The 21,470-nt window shown below is 46.9% G+C and overlaps 1 protein-coding gene across 8 annotated transcripts in view; it reads right to left on the bottom strand.

Annotated features, from left to right (window-relative positions):
* Nucleotides 1-21,470, bottom strand: part of LOC137323649 (RNA-binding motif, single-stranded-interacting protein 1-like) — a 506,296-nt gene that overhangs the window by 109,264 nt on the left and 375,562 nt on the right. For all 8 annotated transcript variants that reach the window (XM_067987386.1, XM_067987388.1, XM_067987390.1 and 5 more), the window contains one exon: nucleotides 6,793-6,851. In XM_067987386.1, coding sequence (XP_067843487.1) covers nucleotides 6,793-6,851 — 59 coding nt within the window. The remainder of the gene's footprint in view (nucleotides 1-6,792; nucleotides 6,852-21,470) is intronic.

Genomic DNA, 21,470 nt, shown 5'->3' with positions numbered 1-21,470 from the left:
ACATGCAGGTGGTGTTGTTTCCATGTGCCTGCTGCTCTTGTCCTTCTAGGTAGTAGAGGTCGCGGGTTTGGGAGGTGCTGTCGAAGAAGCCTTGGCGAGTTGCTGCAGTGCATCCTGTGGATGGTACACACTGCAGCCACAGTGCGCCGGTGGTGAAGGGAGTGAATGTTTAGGGTGGTGGATGGGGTGCCAATCAAGCGGGCTGCTTTGTCCTGGATGGTGTTGAGCTTCTTGAGTGTTGTTGGAGCTGCACTCATCCAGGCAAGTTGAGAGTATTCCATCACACTCCTGACTTGTGCCTTGTAGATGGTGGAAAGGATTTGGGGAGTCAGGAGGTGAGTCACTCGCCGCAGAATTCCCAGCCTCTGACCTGCTCTTGTAGCCACAGTATTTATAAAATGCTGGTCCAGTTAAGTTTCTGGTCAATGGTGAACCCGAGGATGTTGATGGTGGGGAATGCGGCAATGGTAATGCTGTTGAATGTCAAGGGGAGGTGGTTGGACTCTCTCTTGTTGGAGATGGACATTGCCTGGCACTTGTCTGGCGCGAATGTTACTTGCCACTTATGAGCCCAAGCCTGGATGTTGTCCAGGTCTTGCTGCATGCAGGCTCGGACTGCTTCATTATCTGAGGGGTTGCGAATGAAATTGAACACTGTGCAATCATCAGCGAACATCCCCATTTCTGACTTTATGGTGAAGGGAAGGTCATTGATGAAGCAGCTGAAGATGGTTGGGCCTAGGACCTGCCCTGAGGAACTCCTGCAGTAATGACCTGGGGCTGAGATGATTGGCCTCCAACAACCACTACCATCTTCCTTTGTGCGAGGTTTGACTCCAGCCACTGGAGAGTTTTCCCCCTGATTCCCATTGACTTCAATTTTACTGGGGCTCCTTGGTACCACACTTGGTCAAATGCTGCCTTGATGTCAAGGGCAGCCACTCTCACCTCACCTCTGGAATTCAGCTCTTTTGTCCATGTTTGGACCAAGGCTGTAATGAGGTCTGGAGCCGAGTGGTCCTGGCGGAACCCAAACTGAGCATCGGTGAGCAGGTTATTGGTGAGTAAGTGCTGCTTGATAGCACTGTCAGCGACACCTTCCATCACTTTGCTGATGATTGAGAGTAGATTGATGGGGCGGTAATTGGCCGGATTGGATTTGTCCTGCTTTTTGTGGACAGGACATACCTGGGCAATTTTCCACATTGTCGGGTAGATGTCAGTTTTGTAGCTGTACTGGAACAGCTTGGCTAGAGGCGCAGCTAGTTCTGGAGCACAAGTCTTTAGCACTACAGCCGGGATGCTGTCGGGGCCCATAGCCTTTGCTGTATCCAGTGCACTCAGCCATTTCTTGATATCACGTGGAGTGAATCGAATTGGCTGAAGACTGGCTTCTGTGATGGTAGGGATATCGGGAGGAGGCCGAGATGGAACATCCACTCGGCACTTCTGGCTGAAGATGGTTGCAAACGCTTCAGCCTTGTCTTTTGCACTCACGTGCTGGACTCCACCATCATTGAGGATGGGGATGTTTTTAGAGCCTCCTCCTCCCGTTAGTTGTTTAATTGTCCATCACTATTCACGACAGGATGTGGCAGGACTGCAGAGCTTTGATCTGATCCGTTGGTTGCGGAATCGCTTAGCATGTCTATAGCATGTTGCTTCCGCCGTTTAGCATGCATGTCGTCCTGAGTTCCAGCTTCACCAGGTTGGCACCTCATTTTTAGGTGTGCCTGGTGCTGCTCCTGGCATGCTCTTCTACAGTCCTCATTGAACCAGGGTTGATCCCCTGGCTTGTTGGTAATGGTAGAGTGAGGAATATGCCGGGCCATGAGGTTACAGATTGTGCTGGAATACAATTCTGCTGCTGCTGATGGCCCACAGCGCCTCATGGATGCCCAGTTTTGAGCTGCTAGATCTGTTCTGAATCTATCCCATTTAGCACGGTTGTAGTGCCACACAATAAGTTGGATGGTGTCCTCAGTGCGAAGACGGGACTTCGTCTCCACGAGGACTGTGTGGTGGTTACTCCTACCAAAACTGTCATGGACAGATGCATTTGCGACAGGTAGATTGGTGAGGACGAGGTCAAGTAAGTTTTTCCCTCCTGTTGGTTCGCTCACCACCTGCCGCAGGCCCAGTCTGGCAGCTACGTCCTTCAGGACTTGGCCAGCTCGGTCAGTAGTGGTGCTACTGAGCCACTCTTGGTGATGGACATTGAAGTCCCCCACCCAGAGTACATTCTGTGCCCTTGCTACCCTCAGTGCTTCCTCCAAGTGGTGTTCAACATGGAGGAGGACTGATTCATCAGCTGAGGGAGGGCGGTAGGTGGTAATCAGCAGGAGGTTTCCTTGCCCATGTTTGACCTGATGCCATGAGATTTCATGGGGTCCAGAGTCAATGTTGAGGGCTCCCAGGGCCACGCCCTCTTGACTGTATATCACTGTACCGCCACCTCTGGTGGGTCTGTCCTGCCGGTGGGACAGGACATACCCAGGGATGGTGATGGAAGAGTCTGGGACGTTGGCTGAAAGGTATGATTCTGTGAGTATGGCTATGTCAGGCTGTTGCTTGACTAGTCTGTGGGAGAGCTCTCCCAATTTTGGCACAAGTCCCCAGATGTTAGTGAGGAGGACTTTGCCGGGTCGACTGGGCTTGGTTTGCCTTTGTCATGTCTGGTGCCTAGTGGTCCGATGCCAGGTGGTCCGTCCGGTTTTATTCTTATTGTGACTTATGCGATTATACTCCCTAGTTCTAGACTCTCTAGCCAGGGGAAACAAGCTCTCAGCATCTACCATGTCAAGACCCATCATAAACTTATATGTTTCAATGAGATCACCTCTCATTCTCCTGAACTCCAGAGAGTATAGGCCCATTCTTCTCAACCTCTCTTCATATCCTTCCTCAGATAAGGAGACCAAAACTGTACATAGTACTCCAGTTGAGGTCTCACCAATGCCCTGTACAGCTGTAGTAAGACTTCCTTACTCATGTAACCAACCCCCTTGCAATAAAGGACAACATGCCATTTGGCTTCCTAATTGCTTGCTCTACCTACATACTAACTTCTTGTGTTTCTTGTATAAGGATACCCAAGTCTCTCTGAACACCAACATTTAACAATTTCTCACCATTTAAAAAATATTCTCTTTTCCTATTCTTCAAACCAAGGTGAATAACCTCATATTATACTCCATCTGCCACCTTCTTGCCCACTCACTTAACCTGTCTTTATCCCTTTGCAGGCTCATTGTGTCCTCCTCATAGCTTACTTTCCCACCTAGCTTTGTATCGGGAGCAAACTTGGACAGACGACACTCAATCGCTTCATCTAAGTCATTAATATAGATTGTAAATAGCCGAGACCCGAGCATTGATCTTTGCGGCACCCCACAAGTTGCAGCCTGCCAACCTGAGGATGACCTGTTTATCCCTACTCTCTGCCTTCTGTCCTTTAACCAATCCTCTATCCATGCTAATATATTACCCCCAATCCCATGAGCCCTTACCTTGTGTAACAATCTTTTATGTGGCACCTCATCGAATGCCTTTTGAAAATCCAAATATATTACATCCACTGGTTCTCCTTTACCTACCCATCCTTAAAAAACTAATAAATTTGTCAAACATGATTTCCCTTTCATAAAACAGTATTGACTCTGCCTAATCATATTATGATATTCTAAGTGCCCTGATACCACTTCCTTAATAATGGATTCCAGCATCTCCCTGACGACTGATGGCAGGCTAACTGGCCTGTATTTCCGTTTTCTCTCTCCCTCCCTTCTTGAATAGCAGGGTAACATTTGCTATCTTCCAATCCACTGGGACCGTTCCAGAATCTGGAGAATTTTGGAAGATCATAACCAATGTATCCACTATCTCTGCAGCCACCTCTTTTAAAACCCTCGGATGTCGGCCATTAGGTCCAGGGGATTTGTTGGCTTTTAGTCTCATTAGTTTGTCCAGTACTTTTTCTCTGGTGATATTAATAGTTCCAAGCTCCTCACGCTCATTTACCCCTTGGTTCCTCATTATTTTTGGTATGCTTTTTGTGTCTTCTACTGTGAAGACAGATACAAAATATTTGTTTAACGCATCTGCCATTTCCTGATTCCCCATTATAATTTCTCTTGTTTCAGCCTCTAAGGGACCAATGTTTACTTTTGCTATTCTCTTCCTTTTTACAGACTTGTAGAAGCTCTTACAATCCATTCTTATATTTCAAGTTTTCAACTCTTTCTCCATATACGTATTTTTTCATATCATACTGAACTTGATCACTTACAGAAATTTGTGAGTTTTATGGACAAACTCAGCTGCTATTTCAATTTTCAGGAACATTTTAAGTTACAGATTTATCTTTTTAACCAATTATTTAGAAGATGATATTCGTAATTTAAGCTGCCTAAAACAATCTCAGATTAAACAAGCGGAGGGGGGGGGGGGGGGGGGGGGCAAAATTGGACCTCGTTTTGCCCATTTCTTGAGTGTGAAATAAGGGCAAAAAGGTCCAATTTTGGGGGCTATGTCCCCTGTCCCAAGAACACCTAAAATATGTCTGATGCCATATTGGCTTGGGCAATATTTAGGCATTGCTGGCGGCCACCTTAAACAGGTATTAGGCCTCTTGCATATGCTAATGAGGGGCCTTATGCCTGTTTCAGAAACACTCCCTGAAATTGGTCAGAAACTGAGCAGGGCATGCAGGACTGCTCCTCCTGGCTCTATAGCACTACTGTAGCCCGCTGGCGGCCCATGCTCGCCCCCCTCTCATTTGCCTCCCCCGCCTCCCAGGACCTGCTTAAGGAGTAATGTATAAACTTATGAGTAAGGACACCCATCCTCTAACAGCTGGTCCCTCATGATGGCAAAGTTGTGAAGCATGCAGTGGACCACCACAAATCTGGATACCCGTCCAGTGGTCTACTGCAAAGCTCCTCCAGAACAATCTAGGCAGCGGAAGCATTGCTTGAGCACGACGACTGTTTGCGTGATGATGTTTCGGGTGGCGGCATGGCTCTCGTTGTCGGCCAGCTCTGCAGCTGTGCCCAGGTTCCTGATAGGAGTCATGAGCCATGTCCACAGGGGATATCCCTTTTCGCCAAGAAGCCAGCCTGTAAATTGATGGCCTAGTTGGAATAAATGCAGCACAGAGGACTGGCACAGGATGAAAGAGTCATGACTGCTGCCAGGATACTGGGCACAGACGTGCATCATGTGCTGCCTGTGGTTGCAAACCAGCTGTATGTTGAGGGAATGGAATCCTTTCCGATTGATAAAGGTGCCAGGCAGGTGATCGGGAGCATGCAAGGCAATCTGGGTGCAGTCTATGACATCGTGCACCATGGTTTAGCCTGCCATGTGAACGAAGTCTAATGTTCTTTTGTCCTGCTTTGTTCTGTCCATGGTGTAGAGAGCCTCAGTGACCTTCCTGATACAGCGGTGGACTGCGAACTTGATATGGTGCTGATGTCACCTGCTACAGCTTGAAAGTAGCCCGTGGCGTAAAAGTTAAGGGCCACCATGACCTCGACAGCAACAGGCAGTGAGTCCATGCCCTGGTGTGAGGCTTGAGTTGTGTCTGCAGCAGGTCACATAGCTCACTGACAGCCTTCTTTGTGAAGCGAAGGCGCCACAGACATTGTTCTCGAGTAAAATTAATGTTTAGTGCTCCCTGAATACCCGCTGTGGATATGCCTCTTCTCCCTCATGGTAGCTGTTCCTGCTCTCTACCTTGATGCTTCCCCTTGTCCTCCAGCCCCGAAGGCAGCCCTATCAGACCACCCATGCCTGCAGTGAAACTATCTATGAGGCAGCCAACATTGCAACACCAGTAAAATTCTGTTCTTTGCAGACAAAGTGAACTTTCCATAGTGGTAAAACACACCAAAAATGTTCCAGAAGTTAACCAGCAGCCTGAAATGACAAACCAGCAACTAATCTGTAAGCTCTGCATGATCCCTTTAAATAGCACCGGTGAGGGGTCCTTCCTGCCAGTTGGTGCCACGTATAGCTGGGCTAGTTCAGCATGTGGCGAGTCAGGCGCCAGGGCATACCAAAGTTTAGAACTGGGTCCTGCAAGAAGCGCAGGACCCTAATTTAAGTAAATGATTTGCTCTTTTAAATTCTTATGGTGTGTGCTCTCGGCACCACTGGAGAAGGCCGATCAATTCTGGCAGGCTTCGCACTTCCCACTGGAAACATGCTCATGCATCCTGCCTGCCATATTGGACGCTTAGGAAGCTGTTTAGCGCCCCTAAAACAGGCGCTGTGCAATCAAATTTCTAGACCATTCAGCTGATATTACATAGACCCCCAACGTGGGTGATACCATTGTTTCCTGCCCCTGCACAGTCTACACGGAAGCAACCATTCAGTAGCTTTCAAGATACCCAAGAAAATAATTCTCAGTGGGCATGTTACACAGAATGCTTGCTGGCAATACAATGCCCTGTAAGATGTTTGATGGAGCAATATTTTGTAACCCATTGCTCTTGATCAGTGTATTTTAGCTTAGAGCTGTTTAAAAACTTGGCAAATATGCAGTTATATTTCCTTCTGAAACTGGGCAGATAGGAAACAATGGATATATGGAGAGAAAAATGTAGTGGCAGCTGAACACTTCAATGTTGCAGTCCATAGTCAACAAACAAGGACAGAAGATTACAGTAGTAACATCAGAATTTAACTTTTAATATTAAGTAGGTAAACTTTTGAACATGTAGAAAGGGGTTAGCACAATGAGATACCTTCTCTAAGAAATTAATGCACCATATAACAGAAACATACCTTTGCATTTATTAGTTGTCTTGTCCAGAATGGCCTTTGTTGATACTATTTTGCCATACCTATAAAATAAGACAAAAAAATGATTAAAAAGAATTATTGTTGTGCATCAAATAAAAATCTCTGAATAGGTAGTAAATCTATCAAGATATCATATTCCTCTGTTGCAGATAACCACCATTTTTGACCACTTGGCAGTTTATGCCTGAAATACCAACGGCAGTGGTAACAAGCAGGCAGGAAATCCAGCTGAGTAGCCAAATGGGGGATAGGTTGTAACCTGAGAAATTTATTTTGTGTCTTCCCCCCCACCATCCTCAGGAATGCTATTTGAACATACTCTTGGTGTACTCCAGATGTATAAAAAGACACAAGCTGTTTCAAAATAGAAAGCAACTTGGTAGGAAGGATCACCACTTGTTCGTCTTTGCCTGCACCGAAAAAAAAATGGAGAATTAAGAGGTTATATGCCATGCTTGGTATGCCCAGCCATTACCACCAGCATTAATAACTGTTAAAAAAAATCATCTTCACCACAGTAATCATAATAGCATGTTAAACATCTTAAAAAATAAATCTAAGCACGCAGTTAATCTCACCAGTGCAGCAAGAACAACTTGCATTTATAACAACAACTTGCATTTATGGAGCGCCTTTAATGTTGTAAAATGTCCCAAGGCCCTTTACAGGAGTGTATTCAGACAAAAACTGACACCGAGCCAAAGAAAGAGACATTAGGGCAGGTGACCAAATGCTTGGTTTTAAGCAGCATGTTAAAGGAGGAGAGAGAGGTGCAGCCTTTAACATAGGGAAAGGTCCAAAGGGGCTGCACAGGAGCGTAATAAGACAAAAATTGAAACTCAGCCAAAGATGGAAATATTAGGTCAGGTAACTAAAAGCTTGGTCAAAGATAAATTTTAAGGAGGGTCTTAAAGGAGGAGAGACGGAGAGGTCCAGGGAGGGAATTCCAGAGCTTAGGGCCTAGTTGGCTGAAGGCATAGCCGGGGGCGAAGAAAGTGGGGGAAGGGTCCAGAGTTAGAAGAATGCAGGGTTGTTAGAGGGTGCAGAGAAAGGAAGGGGTGAGGCCACGGAGGGATTTGAACACAAAGATGAGAATTTTAAAATTAAGGCGTAGGTGGACCTGGAGGCAATGTAGGTCAGCGAGCACAAGGGGTTGTGAGTGAACGGGTCATGGTGTGGGTTGGAAGACAGGCAACAGAGTTTGAGATGAGCTCAAGTTTATGGAGGGTGGAAGATGGGAGGCCATCCAGGAAAGCACTGGAATAGTCATGTCTGGAGATAACAAAAGCATGGATGAGGGTTACAGCAGCAGATAAGCGGAGGTAAGGGATAGAGACAGGAGATGTTATGGAGGTGGAAGTAGGTGGACTTTGTGATGGGGAGGATACTGTTAAAATTGGATAGCCATGTGGTGAATGATAGAATACTAGAGCCTGGTCTTTAGTTGCTTCCAAGCCTTTATTCACAGAGATTCCCCTTACACACACACACACCATACCCGAGCTAAACTCTCCTATAAAAAGGATAAAAGAGAGTCCCCAATTAATACCCACCACCTGAATACAATTAACACTAATTGTTATAAATCATGAAGAACAGATTCGGGGTCAAAGCTCAGCTCAGGGTCAAATGGGGCAGCGAGGTTGCGAGGAGTCTGGTTCAGCCTCAGACAGTGGCCAAGGAGGGGTATGGAATCGGTAGGGAGGAATGGAGTTTATGGCGGAGTCCAAAGACAATGGCCTCGGCCTTACCAATGTTTAATTGGAGGAAAATGCAGTTCATCTAAGACTGGATGTTGGACAAACAGTCTGACACACAAAAGCAATGAAGGGTTGAGAGGGTGCATCAGCGTACATGTAGAACCTTTGGATGGTGTTGCTGAGGGGTAACATGTAGATGAAAAATAGGAAGGGACCAAAGATAGATTCTTGAGGGACAGTGCGGGGGTGAAGAGAAGCTATTGCAGGACATTCTCTGGTTACGACTGGATAGGCAAGAGGGGAAACAAGCGAGGGCAGTCCCGCTCAGCTGGATAACAGAGGAGAGGCATTGGAGAAGAATGGTGTGGTCAACCTTGTCAAAACTGCAGACAGGTCAAGAGGATGAGGAAGGATACTGCACCAAGGTCAGTCACATAGGATGCCATTTGTGACTTTGATAAGGGCCGTTTCAGTGCTGTGGCAGAGGCAGGAACCTCATTGGAGTGGTTCAAACATGGAGTTGTGGGAATGATGAACACGGCTTTGGGAGGTGACAACATATTCACATGGGTGGGGGACTTCAATGTCCATCACCAAGAGTGGCTCGGTAGCACCACTACTGACCGAGCTGGCCAAGTCCTGAGGGATATTGATGCCAGACTGAGACTGCGGCAGATGGTGACAACCAACATGAGGGAAAAACCTACTTGACTTCATCCTCACCAATCTACTTGTCGCAGATGAAGTATTGGTAGGGACGACCACCGCACAATCCTTGTGGAGACGAGGTCCCGTCTTCACATTGAGGATACCGTCCATTGTGCCAAATGGGATAGATTCAGAACAGATCTAGCAGCTCAAAACTGGGCATCCATGAGGTGCAGTGGGCCGTCAGCAGCAGCAGAATTGTATTCCACCACAATCTGTAACGTCATGGCCCGGCATATCCCTTACTCTACCATTACCATCAAGCTGGTTCAATGAGGAGTATAGAAGCACATGCCACGAGCAACACCAGGCGTATTTAAAAATGAGGTGCCTACCTGGTGAAGCTACAACACAGGGCAACAAGCATGCTAAACAGCGGAAGCAGCATGAAAAAGACAGAGCTAAGCGATCCCATAACCAACGGATCAGATCAAAGCTCTGCAGTCCTGCCACATCCAGTCGTGAATGGTGGTGGACAATTAAACAACTAACAGGAGGAGGAGGCTCCGTGAACATTCCCATCCTCAATGATGGCGTAGTCCAGCACGTGAGTGCAAAAGACAAGGCTGGAGCGTTTACAACCACCTTCAGCCAGAAGTGCCGAGTGGATGATCCGTCTCGGCCCCCTCCCGAGATCCCCACCGTCAGAGAAGCCAGTATTCAGCCAATTCGATTCACTCCACGTGATATCAAGAAATGGCTGAGTGCACTGGATACAGTAAAGGCTATGGGCCCCGACAACATCCCGGCAGTAGTACTGAAGACTTGTGCTCCAGAACGAGCCGCGCCTCAAGCCAAGCTGTTCCAGTACAGTTGCAACACTGGCATCTGCCCGACAAAGTGGAAAATTGCTCAGATATGTCCTGTCCACAAAAAACAGGACGAATCCAATCCGACCAATTACCGCCCCATCAGTCCACTCTCAATCATCAGCAAAGTGATGGAAGGTGTCGTCGACAGTGCTATCAACAGCACTGTGGGAGCATCTTCACCACACGGACTGCAGTGGTTCAAGGAGGGTCTCCACCACCTTCTCAAGGGCAATTAGGGATAGGCAATAAATGCTGGCCTTGCCAGTGACACCCACATCCCATGAATGAATTAAAAAAAAATGTTCAAGGACTTTGGAGAGGAAAGAGAGGTTGGAGATGGGGCGGTAATTTGCAAAGGCAGAGGGGTCAAGGGTGGGCTTTTTGAGGAGGGGTATTGTCGGCAGATTTGAAAGGGTGGGGGACAGTACCTGAGGAGAGGGAATCATTTGCAATATCAGCTAGCATGGGGGCCATGAAGGGAATTTGGGCGGTCAGAAGTTTAGTGGGAATCGTAGAGAGCAGGAGGTGGGTCTCATGGACAAGATGAGATCAAGATGAGGGGAAATAGCAAATCAATTAGAGAAAGATGTGAGTTATGGGTTAGGACAGGGACAAACCTTTGCTTGGTGGGCAAGGGGAAGGGAGGGACGCAGCAGAGGAAGCTAAACAAATGGTCTCAGTCTTAGTGACAAAGAAATCCATGAAGTCCTCGCACTTGTTGGGGGAGGTGAAGGTGGAATGGGCAGAGGAAAGAGGTTTAATGTGATGGTTAGTAGTGGAGAAAAGAAGCCGGGGGTTATCTTTGCATTCGAGGATGATCCTGGAGTAGTGAGCAGTTTTGGCAGAAGAAGACAGGGCCCAATTGTGCTTGATGTGGTCCAGTCAAATTGGGCAATGAATGGCTAAACTAGTTGTGCACCATATACCATTGAAGTCTGCGCCCCTTAAACTTAATGGAGTGAAGACAGGGGGGCATACAGGGGAACGAGCAAATGGGAGAGAATATGAGTTTTGCTGGTCACAATGGCATCGAAGGCGGAGATGAAGGTGTGACTGAGCTGATCGATAGCTTCAGAAGTATTGTGGCGAATGGAGGGCACAAGGCTAGACAGTTGGGAGTTTGAAGTGCTGTTGTAAGTGACTTGGGGAGAGTTTTCTCCAGCAGCGGATGCAGAAGGAAGTGGGGATGGAAGGGGAATGTGAGTGGTGAGGAATACAAGGAAGTGATCAGAGTTGGCCTTGTCTGTGATCGAGACGATGGGAATAGAGAGGCCACGTGAGATAGCATGCTCGAGGAGTGGCTGTGAATATGGGTGGAGAGGTGAAGGAAGGACAGGAGTGAACTCTGAGCAAGGTGAGTATGGAGGTTGAAATCACTGAGGATGAGAAGTCGCTTGGGGCAGAGTGAGAAGCTCAGGGTGGGCGATACAGCACGAGGATTTTAAAGGAGGCATGAGAGGTGGAACAAGGTGACGTGCTCAAAGGAAAAGAAAGTGCCAGAGGAGCAGGGGGACTGGCTAAGATGAGATATAGTGATAAAGGCCACTCTGCCACCATGGCAGATCCAGGATATAATACTGGTACTGCATCAATTTTCACTCACAAAAATTTTAATGCACCATAGCATATAAAATCCAATCGAAACTGAAACTCTCTCACTGCACCTAATTTAATGAACATCTGAACTGGTATAATCCTATTTATTAATTAAAATGTACAATGGAAAACCTGGTGTCTAAGTTACATGCATACATTTTTTTTATTCATTCATGGGATGTAGGCGTTGCTGGCGAGGCCAGCATTTATTACCCATCCCTAATTGCCCTTGAGAAGATGGTGGTGAGCCGCCTTCTTGAACCACTGCAGTCCGTGTGGTGAAGGTTCTCCCACAGTGCTGTTAGGAAGGGAGTTCCAGGATTTTGACCCAGCGATGATGAAGGAACAGCGATATATTTCCAAGTCAGGATGGTGTACGACTTGGAGGGAACGTGCAGGTGGTGGTGTTGTTCCCATGTGCCTGCTGCCCTTGTCCTTCTCGGTGGTAGAGGTCGCGGGTTTGGGAGGTGCTGTCAAAGAAGCCGTGGCGAGTTGCTGCAGTGCGTCATGTGGATGGTACACATTGCAGCCACTGTGCGCCGGTGGTGAAGGGAATGAATGTTTAGGGTGGTCAATGGGGTGCCAATCAAGCGGGCTGCTTTGTCCTGGATGGTGTCAAGCTTCTTGAGTGTTGTTGGAGCTACACTCATCCAGGCAAGCGGAGAGTATTCCATCACACTCCTGTTTTGTGCCTTGCAGATGGTGGAAAGGCTTTGCGGAGTCAGGAGGTGAGTCACTTGCTGCAGAATACCTAGCCTTTGACCTGCTCTTGTAGCCACAGTATATATGTGGCTGGTCCAGTTAAGTTTCTGGTCAATGGTGACCCCCAGGATGTTGATGGTGGGGGATTCGGCGATGGTAATGCCGTTGAATGTCAAGGGGAGGTGGTTAGACTCTCTCGTTGGAGATGGTCATTGCCTGGTACTTGTCTGGCGCGAATGTTACTTGCCACTTATCAGCCCAAGCCTGGATGTTGTCCAGGTCTTGCTGCATGCGGGCACGGACTGCTTCGTTACCTGAGGGGTTGTGAATGGAACTGAACACTGTGCAATCATCAGCGAACATCCCCATTTCTGACCTCATGATGGAGGGAAGGTCATTGATGAAGCAGCTGAAGATGGTTGGACCTAGGATATTACCCTGAGGAACTCCTGCAGCAATGTCCTGGGGCTGAGATGATTGGCCTCCAACAACCACTACCATCTTCCTTTGTGCTAGGTATGACTCCAGCCACTGGAGAGTTTTCCCCCTGATTCCCATTGATTTCAATTTTTCGAGGGCTCCTTGGTGCCACACTCGGACAAATGTTACCTTGATGTCAAGGGCAGTCACTCTCACCTCATCTCTGGAATTCAGCTCTTTTGTCCATGTTTTGACCAAGGCTGTAATGAGGTCTGGAGCCGAGTGGTCCTGGCAGAAACCAAACTGAGCATCGGTGAGCAGGTTATTGGTGAGAAAGTGCTGCTTGATAGCACTGTCGACGAAAATGTCCCTCACTTTGCTCATGATTGAGAGTAGACTGATGGGGCGTTAATTGGCCGGATTGGATTTGTCCTGCTTTATGTGGACAGGACATACCTGGGCAATTTTCCACATTGTCGGGTAGATGCCAGTGTTGTAGCTGTACTGGAACAGTTTGGCTAGAGGTGTGGCTATGTGGAGTTGAACTGGTAAAAATTATTTGAATTTTACTCTTGTAAAATTTAGAATGTGACTTATAAAGCAGCTGCAACGGTTTTTTAAAATTTAAAATCAGCTTTCTTGCTACGACTGACAGCACCACTATATGCACCGTATTGCGGCTTAACTCTATTCACAGACATCATGTGAAAAAATAACACAATTATGACTGTTTCTCCAGCTGACTGAGAGAGCAGGTATGTTGAGTTTCATCGAAACTGCAGCACAGAAACAGGGCTTTGGGCCCTTCTGGTCTATGCCCGTGTTCATGCTCCACACGAGCCCCCTACCTCCCTACTTCATGCAACCCTATCAGGAAACCCTTCTATTCCTTTCTCCCTCATGTGCTTATCTAGCTTCCCCTTAAATACATCTATACTATTTGCCTCAACTACTCCTTGTGGTAACACGTTCCACATTCTTACCACACTTTGGGTGAAGAAGTTTCTCCTGAATTCCCGATTGGGTTTATTAGCGAGTATTTTATATTTTTGACCTCTAGTTTTGGACTCCTCCACAAGTAAAAACATTCTCTCTATGTCTACCCTATCATTATCTTAAAGACCTCTATCAGGTCACCCCTCGGCCTTCTCTTTTCTGGAGAAAAAGAGGCCCAGCCTTTTCTGATAAGTATATCCTCTCAGTTCTGGTATCATCCTTGTGAATCTTTGTTGCACCCTCTCCGATGCCTCGATATCCTTTTTATAATCTGGAGACCAGAACTGTGCACAGTATTCCAAGTGTGGTCTAACCATGGTTCTATTCAAGTTTGACATAACTGCTTTGCTTTTCAATTCTATCCCTCTAGAAATGAACCAGTGTGCTTGATTTGCCTTTTTTTAGGGCCTTATTAACCTGCATCACCACTTTTAGTGATTTGTGTATCTGTACCCCTCGATCCCTTTGCTCCTCCACCCCATTTATCAAAATTCACGACCTCACACTTATCTATATTGAAATTCATTTGCCAATTACATGCCCATTCTGCAAGTCCTCTTGCATTTTGATGCCGTCCGTAAATTTTAAAATTGTACTTAAGATTCCCAAATTCAAATCGTTAATATAAATTGTAAACAACATTGGTCCCAGCACCGATCCCTGTGGAACACCACTTCCCACCTTTTGCCAGTCTGAGTAGCTTAATCCCTACTCTGTGTTTTCTGTTTTGTAGCCAACTTAGAGGACATAGCTGCTAGACTGGGCCTGCGGCAGGTGGTGAGCGAACCAAAACGAGGGAAAAACTTACTTGACCTCGTCCTCACCAATCTACCTGTCGCAAATGTATCTGTCCATGACAGTATTGGTAGGAGTGAGCATCGCACAGTCCTCGTGGAGATGAAGTCCCGTCTTCGCGCTGAGGACACCATCCAACGTGTTGTGTGGCACAACCACCGTACCAAATGGGATAAATTCAGAACAGATCTAGCAGCTCAAAACTGGGCATCCATGAGGCGCTATGGGCCATCAGCAGCAGCAGAATTGTATTCCAGCACAATCTGTAACCTCATGGCCCAGCATATTCCTCACTCTACCATTACCAACAAGCCAGGGGATCAACCATGGTTCAATGAGGAGTGTAGAAGAGCATGCCAGGAGCAGCACCAGGCGTACCTAAAAATGAGGTGCCAACCTGGTGAAGCTACAACTCAGGACTATGTGCATGCTAAACAGCGGAAGCAACATGCTATAGACAGAGCTAAGCGATTCCACAACCAACGGATCAGATCAAAGCTCTGCAGTCCTGCCACATCCAGTCGTGAATGGTGGTGGACAATTAAACAACTAACGGGAGGAGGAGGCTCTATAAACATCCCCATCCTCAACGAAGGCGTAGTCCAGCAGGTGAGTGCAAAAGACAAGGCTGAAGCGTTTGCAACCATCTTCAGCCAGAATTGTCGAGTGGATGATCCATCTCGGTTGCCTCCCGATATCCCCACCATGACAGAAGCCAGTCTTCAGCCAATTCGATTCACTCCACGTGATATCAAGAAACGGCTGAGTGCACTGGATACAGCAAAGGCTATGGGCCCCGACAACATCCCGGCTGTAGTGCTGAAGACTTGTGCTCCAGAACTAGCTGCGCCTCTAGCCAAGCTGTTCCAGTACAGCTACAACACTAGAATCTACCCGACAATGTGGAAAATTGCCCAGGTATGTCCTGTCCACAAAAACCAGGACAAATCCAATCCGGCCAATTACCACCCCATTAGCCTACTCTCAATCATCAGCAAAGTGATGGAAGGTGTCATCGACAGTGCTATCAAGCGGCACTTATTCACCAATAACCTGCTCACCGATGCTCAATTTGGGTTCCGCCAGGACCACCCGGCACCAGACCTCATTACAGCTTTGGTCCAAACATGGACAAAAGAGCTGAATTCCAGAGGTGAGGTGAGAGTGACTGCCCTCGATATCAAGGCAGCCTTTGACCGAGTGTGGCACCAAGGAGCCCCAGTAAAATTGAAATCAATGGGAATCAGGGGAAAACTCTCCAGTGGCTGGAGTCATACCTAGCACAAAGGAAGATGGTGGTGGTTATTGGAGGCCAATCATCTCAGCCCCAGGGCATTGCTGCAGGAGTTCCTCAGGGCAGTGTCCTAGGCCCAACCATCTTCGGCTGCTTCATCAATGACCTTCCCTCCATCATAAGGTCAGAAATGGGGATGTTCGCTGATGATTGCGCAGTGTTCAGTTGCATTCACAACCCCTCAGATAATGAAGCAGTCCGAGCCCGCATGCAGCAAGACCTGGACAACATCCAGGCTTGGGCTCATATGTGGCAAGGAACATTCGTGCCAGACAAGTGCCAGGCAATAACCGTCTCCAACAAGAGAGAGTCTAACCACCTCCCCATGACATTCAACGGCATTACCATCGCCGAATCCCCCACAATCAACATCCTGGGGGTCACCATTGACCAGAAACTTAACTGGACCAGCCATATAAGTACTGTGGCTACAAGAGCAGGTCAGAGGCTGGGTATTTTGCGGCGAGTGACTCAACTCCAGACTCCCCAAAGCCTTTCCACCATTTACAAGGCACAAGTCAGCGTGTGATGGAATACTCTCCACTTACCTGGATGAGTGCAGCTCCAACAACACTCAAGAAGCTCAACACCATCCGGGACAAAGCAGCCCGCTTGATTGGCACCCCATCCACCACCCTAAACATTCACTCCCTTCACCACCGGTGCACAGTGGCTGCAGTGTGTACCATCTACAGGATGCACTGCAGCAACTCGCCAAGGCTTCTTCGACAGCACCTCCCAAACCTGCAACCTCTACCACCGAGAAGGACAAGAGCAGCAGGCACATGGGAACAACACCACCTGCACGTTCCCCTCCAAGTCACACACCATCCCGACTTGGAAATATATTGCCATTCCTTCATTGTCGCTGGGTCAAAATCCTGGAACTCCCTTCCTAACAGCACTGTGGGAGAACGTTCACCACACGGACTGCAGCGGTTCAAGAAGGCGGCTCACCACCACCTTCTCAAGGGCAATTAGGGATGGGCAATAAATGCCGGCCTCACCAGCGACGCCCACATCCCATGAACGAATAAAAAAAAACTTGCTATCTATTCTTCTATCTGTCCCCTGACTCCACATGCTCTGACGTTAGCCATGAGTTTACAATGCAGTACCTTATCGAAGGCCTTTTGAAAATCCAAATATATTGCATCTACTGCATTATCCTTGTCTACACTTTCTGTTATTTCTTCAAAGATTTCAATAAGGTTGGTCAAGCATGACTTTCCCTTCTGAAATCCGTGCTGACTATTCTTTATTATATTTTCGTTCTCTAGATGTTTTTCTATTGCATCTTTGAATAAAGATTCCATTATCTTTCCTATCACCGACATTAAGTTAACTGGCCTATACTTCACTGGGCTTGTTATTCCTATATTTAAAAAGGGAGATAGAACATTAGCTGCCCGCCAGGCCTCTAGCACTATTCCCTTTTCTAGTGAATTTTTATAGTGAATTTTAAGGCAAAAGAGCCAGAGGCGACATGAGGAATCATTTTTTTAATGCAGTGAGTTGTAATGACCTGGACTGCAGTGCCTGAAAGGGTGGTGGAAGCAGATCCAATAGTAACTTTCAAAAGGGAATTAGATAAATACTTGAAGGGAAAAAAAATTACAGGGCTATTGGGAAAGAGCATGGGAATGGGATTAATTGGATAGCTCTTTCAAAGAGCCGGCACAGGCATGATGGGCTGAATGGCCTCCTGTGCTGTACCTACTATGATGTCATATATGTTATAGTGCCTCTGCTATCTCCTCCCTAACTTCTTTTAATATTCGCAGATGCAATCCATCCAGATCAGGGGCTTTATCCACCCTAAGTTTGATTAGTTTATCAATTAACTCCCCTCTTTCTATCTTAAATGTTTTAACATCTCCTCTACTAACGTCCTGCCCACCTTGTTGGTCTCCCTGATAAATACGGAGGCGAAGTAACTATTCAACATTTCTGCCATTTCGCTGTCATTATCGGTGAGTTTATCTTGTGCAACCCTGAGTGGCCCCTATCCCTATTCTGATTTTTCTTATGTTATTTGTGTGTCTGTAGAATATTTTACAATTATTTTCATATTCCTTGACAATTCAATTTTGTAATTCCTCTTTTCTTTCCTAATTCTTTTTTTGACTTCTTTCCTAACCTCTTTGTATTCCCTTTTGTCATCTTCTCCTTTATTGTCTATGTACTTGGAATGTGCCTTTTTCTTTAGTTTCAATTTTAGCCAAATCTTTTTATTCATACATGGTGTTCCATTATTGGCTCGTTTGTTCTAGCTTTTTAGAGGAATGTATTTCTCCGCAATGCTACTGATCGCTGTTTTAAATATTACCCACAGGTAGAAAGAGGCAGGGGTAGCTGAATTAGGGAACTCATTTAAGAACATAAGAACACAAGAAGTAGGAGCAGGAGTAGGCCGTGTGGCCCCTTGAGCCTGCTCCGCCATTCAATAAGATCATGGCTGATGATCTACCTGAACTCCACTTTCCCGCCCTATCCCCATATCCCTTGATTCCCTTAGTGTCCAAATATCCATCGATCCCAGTCTTGAATGTGCTCAACAAATGAACATCCACAGCCCTCTGGGGTAGAGAATTCCAAAGATTCACATCTCAGTCCTAAATGGCCAACCCCTTATCTTGAGACTATGACCCCTAGTTCTGGACTCTCCAGCCGGGAGAAACAGCCTCCCATCTAAAAGAACTGAATTCCAGAGGTGAGGTTAGAGTGACCGTCCTTGACATCAAGGCAGCATTTGACTGAGTGTGGCACCAAGAGCCCTAGTAAAATTGAAGTCAATGGGAATCGGGGAAAACTCTCCAGTGGCTGGAGTCATACCTAGCACAGAGTAAGATGGTAGTGGTTGTTGGAGGCCAATCATCTCAGCCCCAGGACACTGCTGCAGGAGTTCCTCAGGGCAGTGTCCTCGGCCCAACCATCTTCAGCTGCTTCATCAATGACCTTCCCTCCATCATAAAGGTCAGAAACGGGGATGTTCGCTGATGATTGCAGTGTTCAGTTGCATTCGCAACCCCTCAGATAATGAAGCAATCCATGCCCGCATGCAGCAAGACCTGGACAACATCCAGGCTTGGGCTGATAAGTGGCAAGTAACACTCGTGCCAGGCAATGACCATCTCCAACAAGAGAGAGTCCAACCACCTCCCCTTGACATTCAACAGTATTACCATCGCCGAATCCCCCACCATCAACATCCTGGGGGTCACCATTGACCAGAAACTTAGCTGGACCAGCCACATAAATACTGTGACCACAAGAGCAGGTCAGAGGCTGGCTATTCTGCAGTAAGTGATTCACCTCCTGACTCCCCAAAGCCTTTCCAACATCTACAAGGCACAAGTCAGGAGTGCGATGGAATACTCTCCATTTGCCTGGATGGCCGGCGCGGACACGATGGGCCGAAGGGCCTCTATCCGTGCTGTATAACTCTATGACTCTATGAGTGCAGCTCCAACAACACTCAAGAAGCTCAACACCATCCAGGACAAAGCAGCCCGCTTGATTGGCACCCCATCCACCACCTTAAACATTCACTCCCTTCACCACCGGTGCACTGTGGCTGCAGTGTGTACCATCTACAGGATGCACTGCAACAACTTGCCAAGGCTTCTTCGACTGCACCTCCCAAACCTGCGACGTCTACCACCTAGAAGGACAAGGGCAGCAGGCACATGGGTACACCACCACCTGCACATTCCCCTCCAAGTCACACACCATCCCGACTTGGAAATATATTGCTGTTCCTTCATCGTCGCTGGGTCAAAATCCTGGAACTCCCTACCTAACAGCACTGTGGGAGAACCTTCACCACACGGACTACAGTGGTTCAACAAGGCGGCTGACCACCACCTTCTCAAGGGCAATTAGGGATGGGCAATATGCTGTCCTTGCCAGTGACGCCCACATCCCATGAACGAATAAAAAAAACTCCTGTCAAGCCCTCTGAGTTTTGTATGTTTCAATGAGATCACCTGTCATTCCTCTAAACTCCACAGTCTATAGGCCCATTCTACTCAATCCCTCCTCAATGGACAATCCTCTCATCCCAGGAATTAATCTAGTGAACCTTCTTTGCACTCCCTCTAAGGCAAGTATATCCTTCCTTAGGTAAGGAGACCAAAACTATACACAGTACTCTAGCTGTGGTCTGACTCAAGCCCTGTATAACTGCAGCAAGGCCTCCTTACACTTATTCTCCAATAAAGGCTAACATAGCATTTGTTTTCCTAATTGCTTGCTGTACCTGCATGTTAACTTTCTGTGATTCTGTGTACAAAGACACCCAAATCCCTCTGAATACTAACATCTCTTAGTCTCTCACCTTTTAAAAAAAATATTCTGCTTTTCTATTCTTCCTACCAAAGTGGTAATTTCACATTTCCCCACATTATACTCCATCTGCCACCTTCTCACCCACTCACTTAACCTACCTATATTTCTTTGCAGCCTCTTTAAGTCCTCCTCACAGCTTATATTTCCTGATAATTTCAAAATAAAGAAGTAATTTTTAATGAATTTTTGTGCTAATTGCTATGATTTGGGCCTTCTCCAAAAACTCTTTATTTGTGTTCACCACAAAAGAGTGCTTCCATAGGTAGGCCCACACTCCTATGAACTGGAGACTTTTACGTTCAATGAATGGGATGTAGCACATCTGTAGGCTAACTAACGATCTACCCCTTTACCATTGGGTTGTAACATGTTTTGGGATTTTTGATAAAGAATTTTGAAATGAGTTACATTTAAATGGTGTGTTTTAAATTAAAGTCGGTTTGCAGTGGTTTAAACTTCTCTTTACAGCCATATGCTGCAGCTGCTGATAGAGAAGAGCTTATATGTTAGTCAGGCAGGTATTAAAGATGTATTCCACAATGACTGTGGACAAATGATAATTTCTTATCTCATTTCAGATTTTCTACTAACATCTACAGCTGTTATTGTGAGGATAACTATTCATTTCAGCCCAGCCAAGAATTCATTCTGGGGTGGGGCGGTGGGGGTGGTTTTATTGAAAAGCCTACTCGCAAATTATTGAAGGGGGAACAAGATACAGCACAGAAGGGGGCCATTTGGCCCATCGTGTCCGCGCCGGCTCGAAGAACAACCAGGTGCCCATTCTAATCCCACCTTCCAGCACTCGGTCTGTAGCCCTGCAGCTTACAGCACTTTAGGTGCAGGTCCAGGTACTTTTTGAAAGAGTTGAGGGTCCCTGCCTCTACCACCAATTCGGGCAGTGAATTCCATTCACCCACCACCCTCTGGGTAAAAGTTTTTCCTCATGTCCCCTCTAATCCTTCTGCCAATCATCTTAAATCTATGTCCTCTAGTTCTTGAACTCTCTGCTCGGGGAAACAGGTACTTCCTGTCTACACTATCTAGGCTCCTCATAATTTTGTACACCTCAATCAAATCACCCCTCAGCCTTGAAGGGACAGCAACCCCCTCCCCAAACATCTAGAGGTTTCTGCCTCTACCACCCTCTCAGGCAGTGAGTTCCAGACCCCCACCACCCTCTGGGTGTAAAATATTCTCCTCATTTCGGTTCTAATCCTTCTTCCAATCACTTGAAATCTATGCCCCCGGTTATTGACCGCTCTGCTAAGGGAAATAGGTCCTTCC

Source organism: Heptranchias perlo, chromosome 7 (assembly GCF_035084215.1).
Source record: "Heptranchias perlo isolate sHepPer1 chromosome 7, sHepPer1.hap1, whole genome shotgun sequence".
NCBI classification, from domain to species: domain Eukaryota; kingdom Metazoa; phylum Chordata; class Chondrichthyes; order Hexanchiformes; family Hexanchidae; genus Heptranchias; species Heptranchias perlo.
Note: the sequence above shows the minus strand (reverse complement) of the source record. Positions and strands in the feature narration are given on the sequence as shown.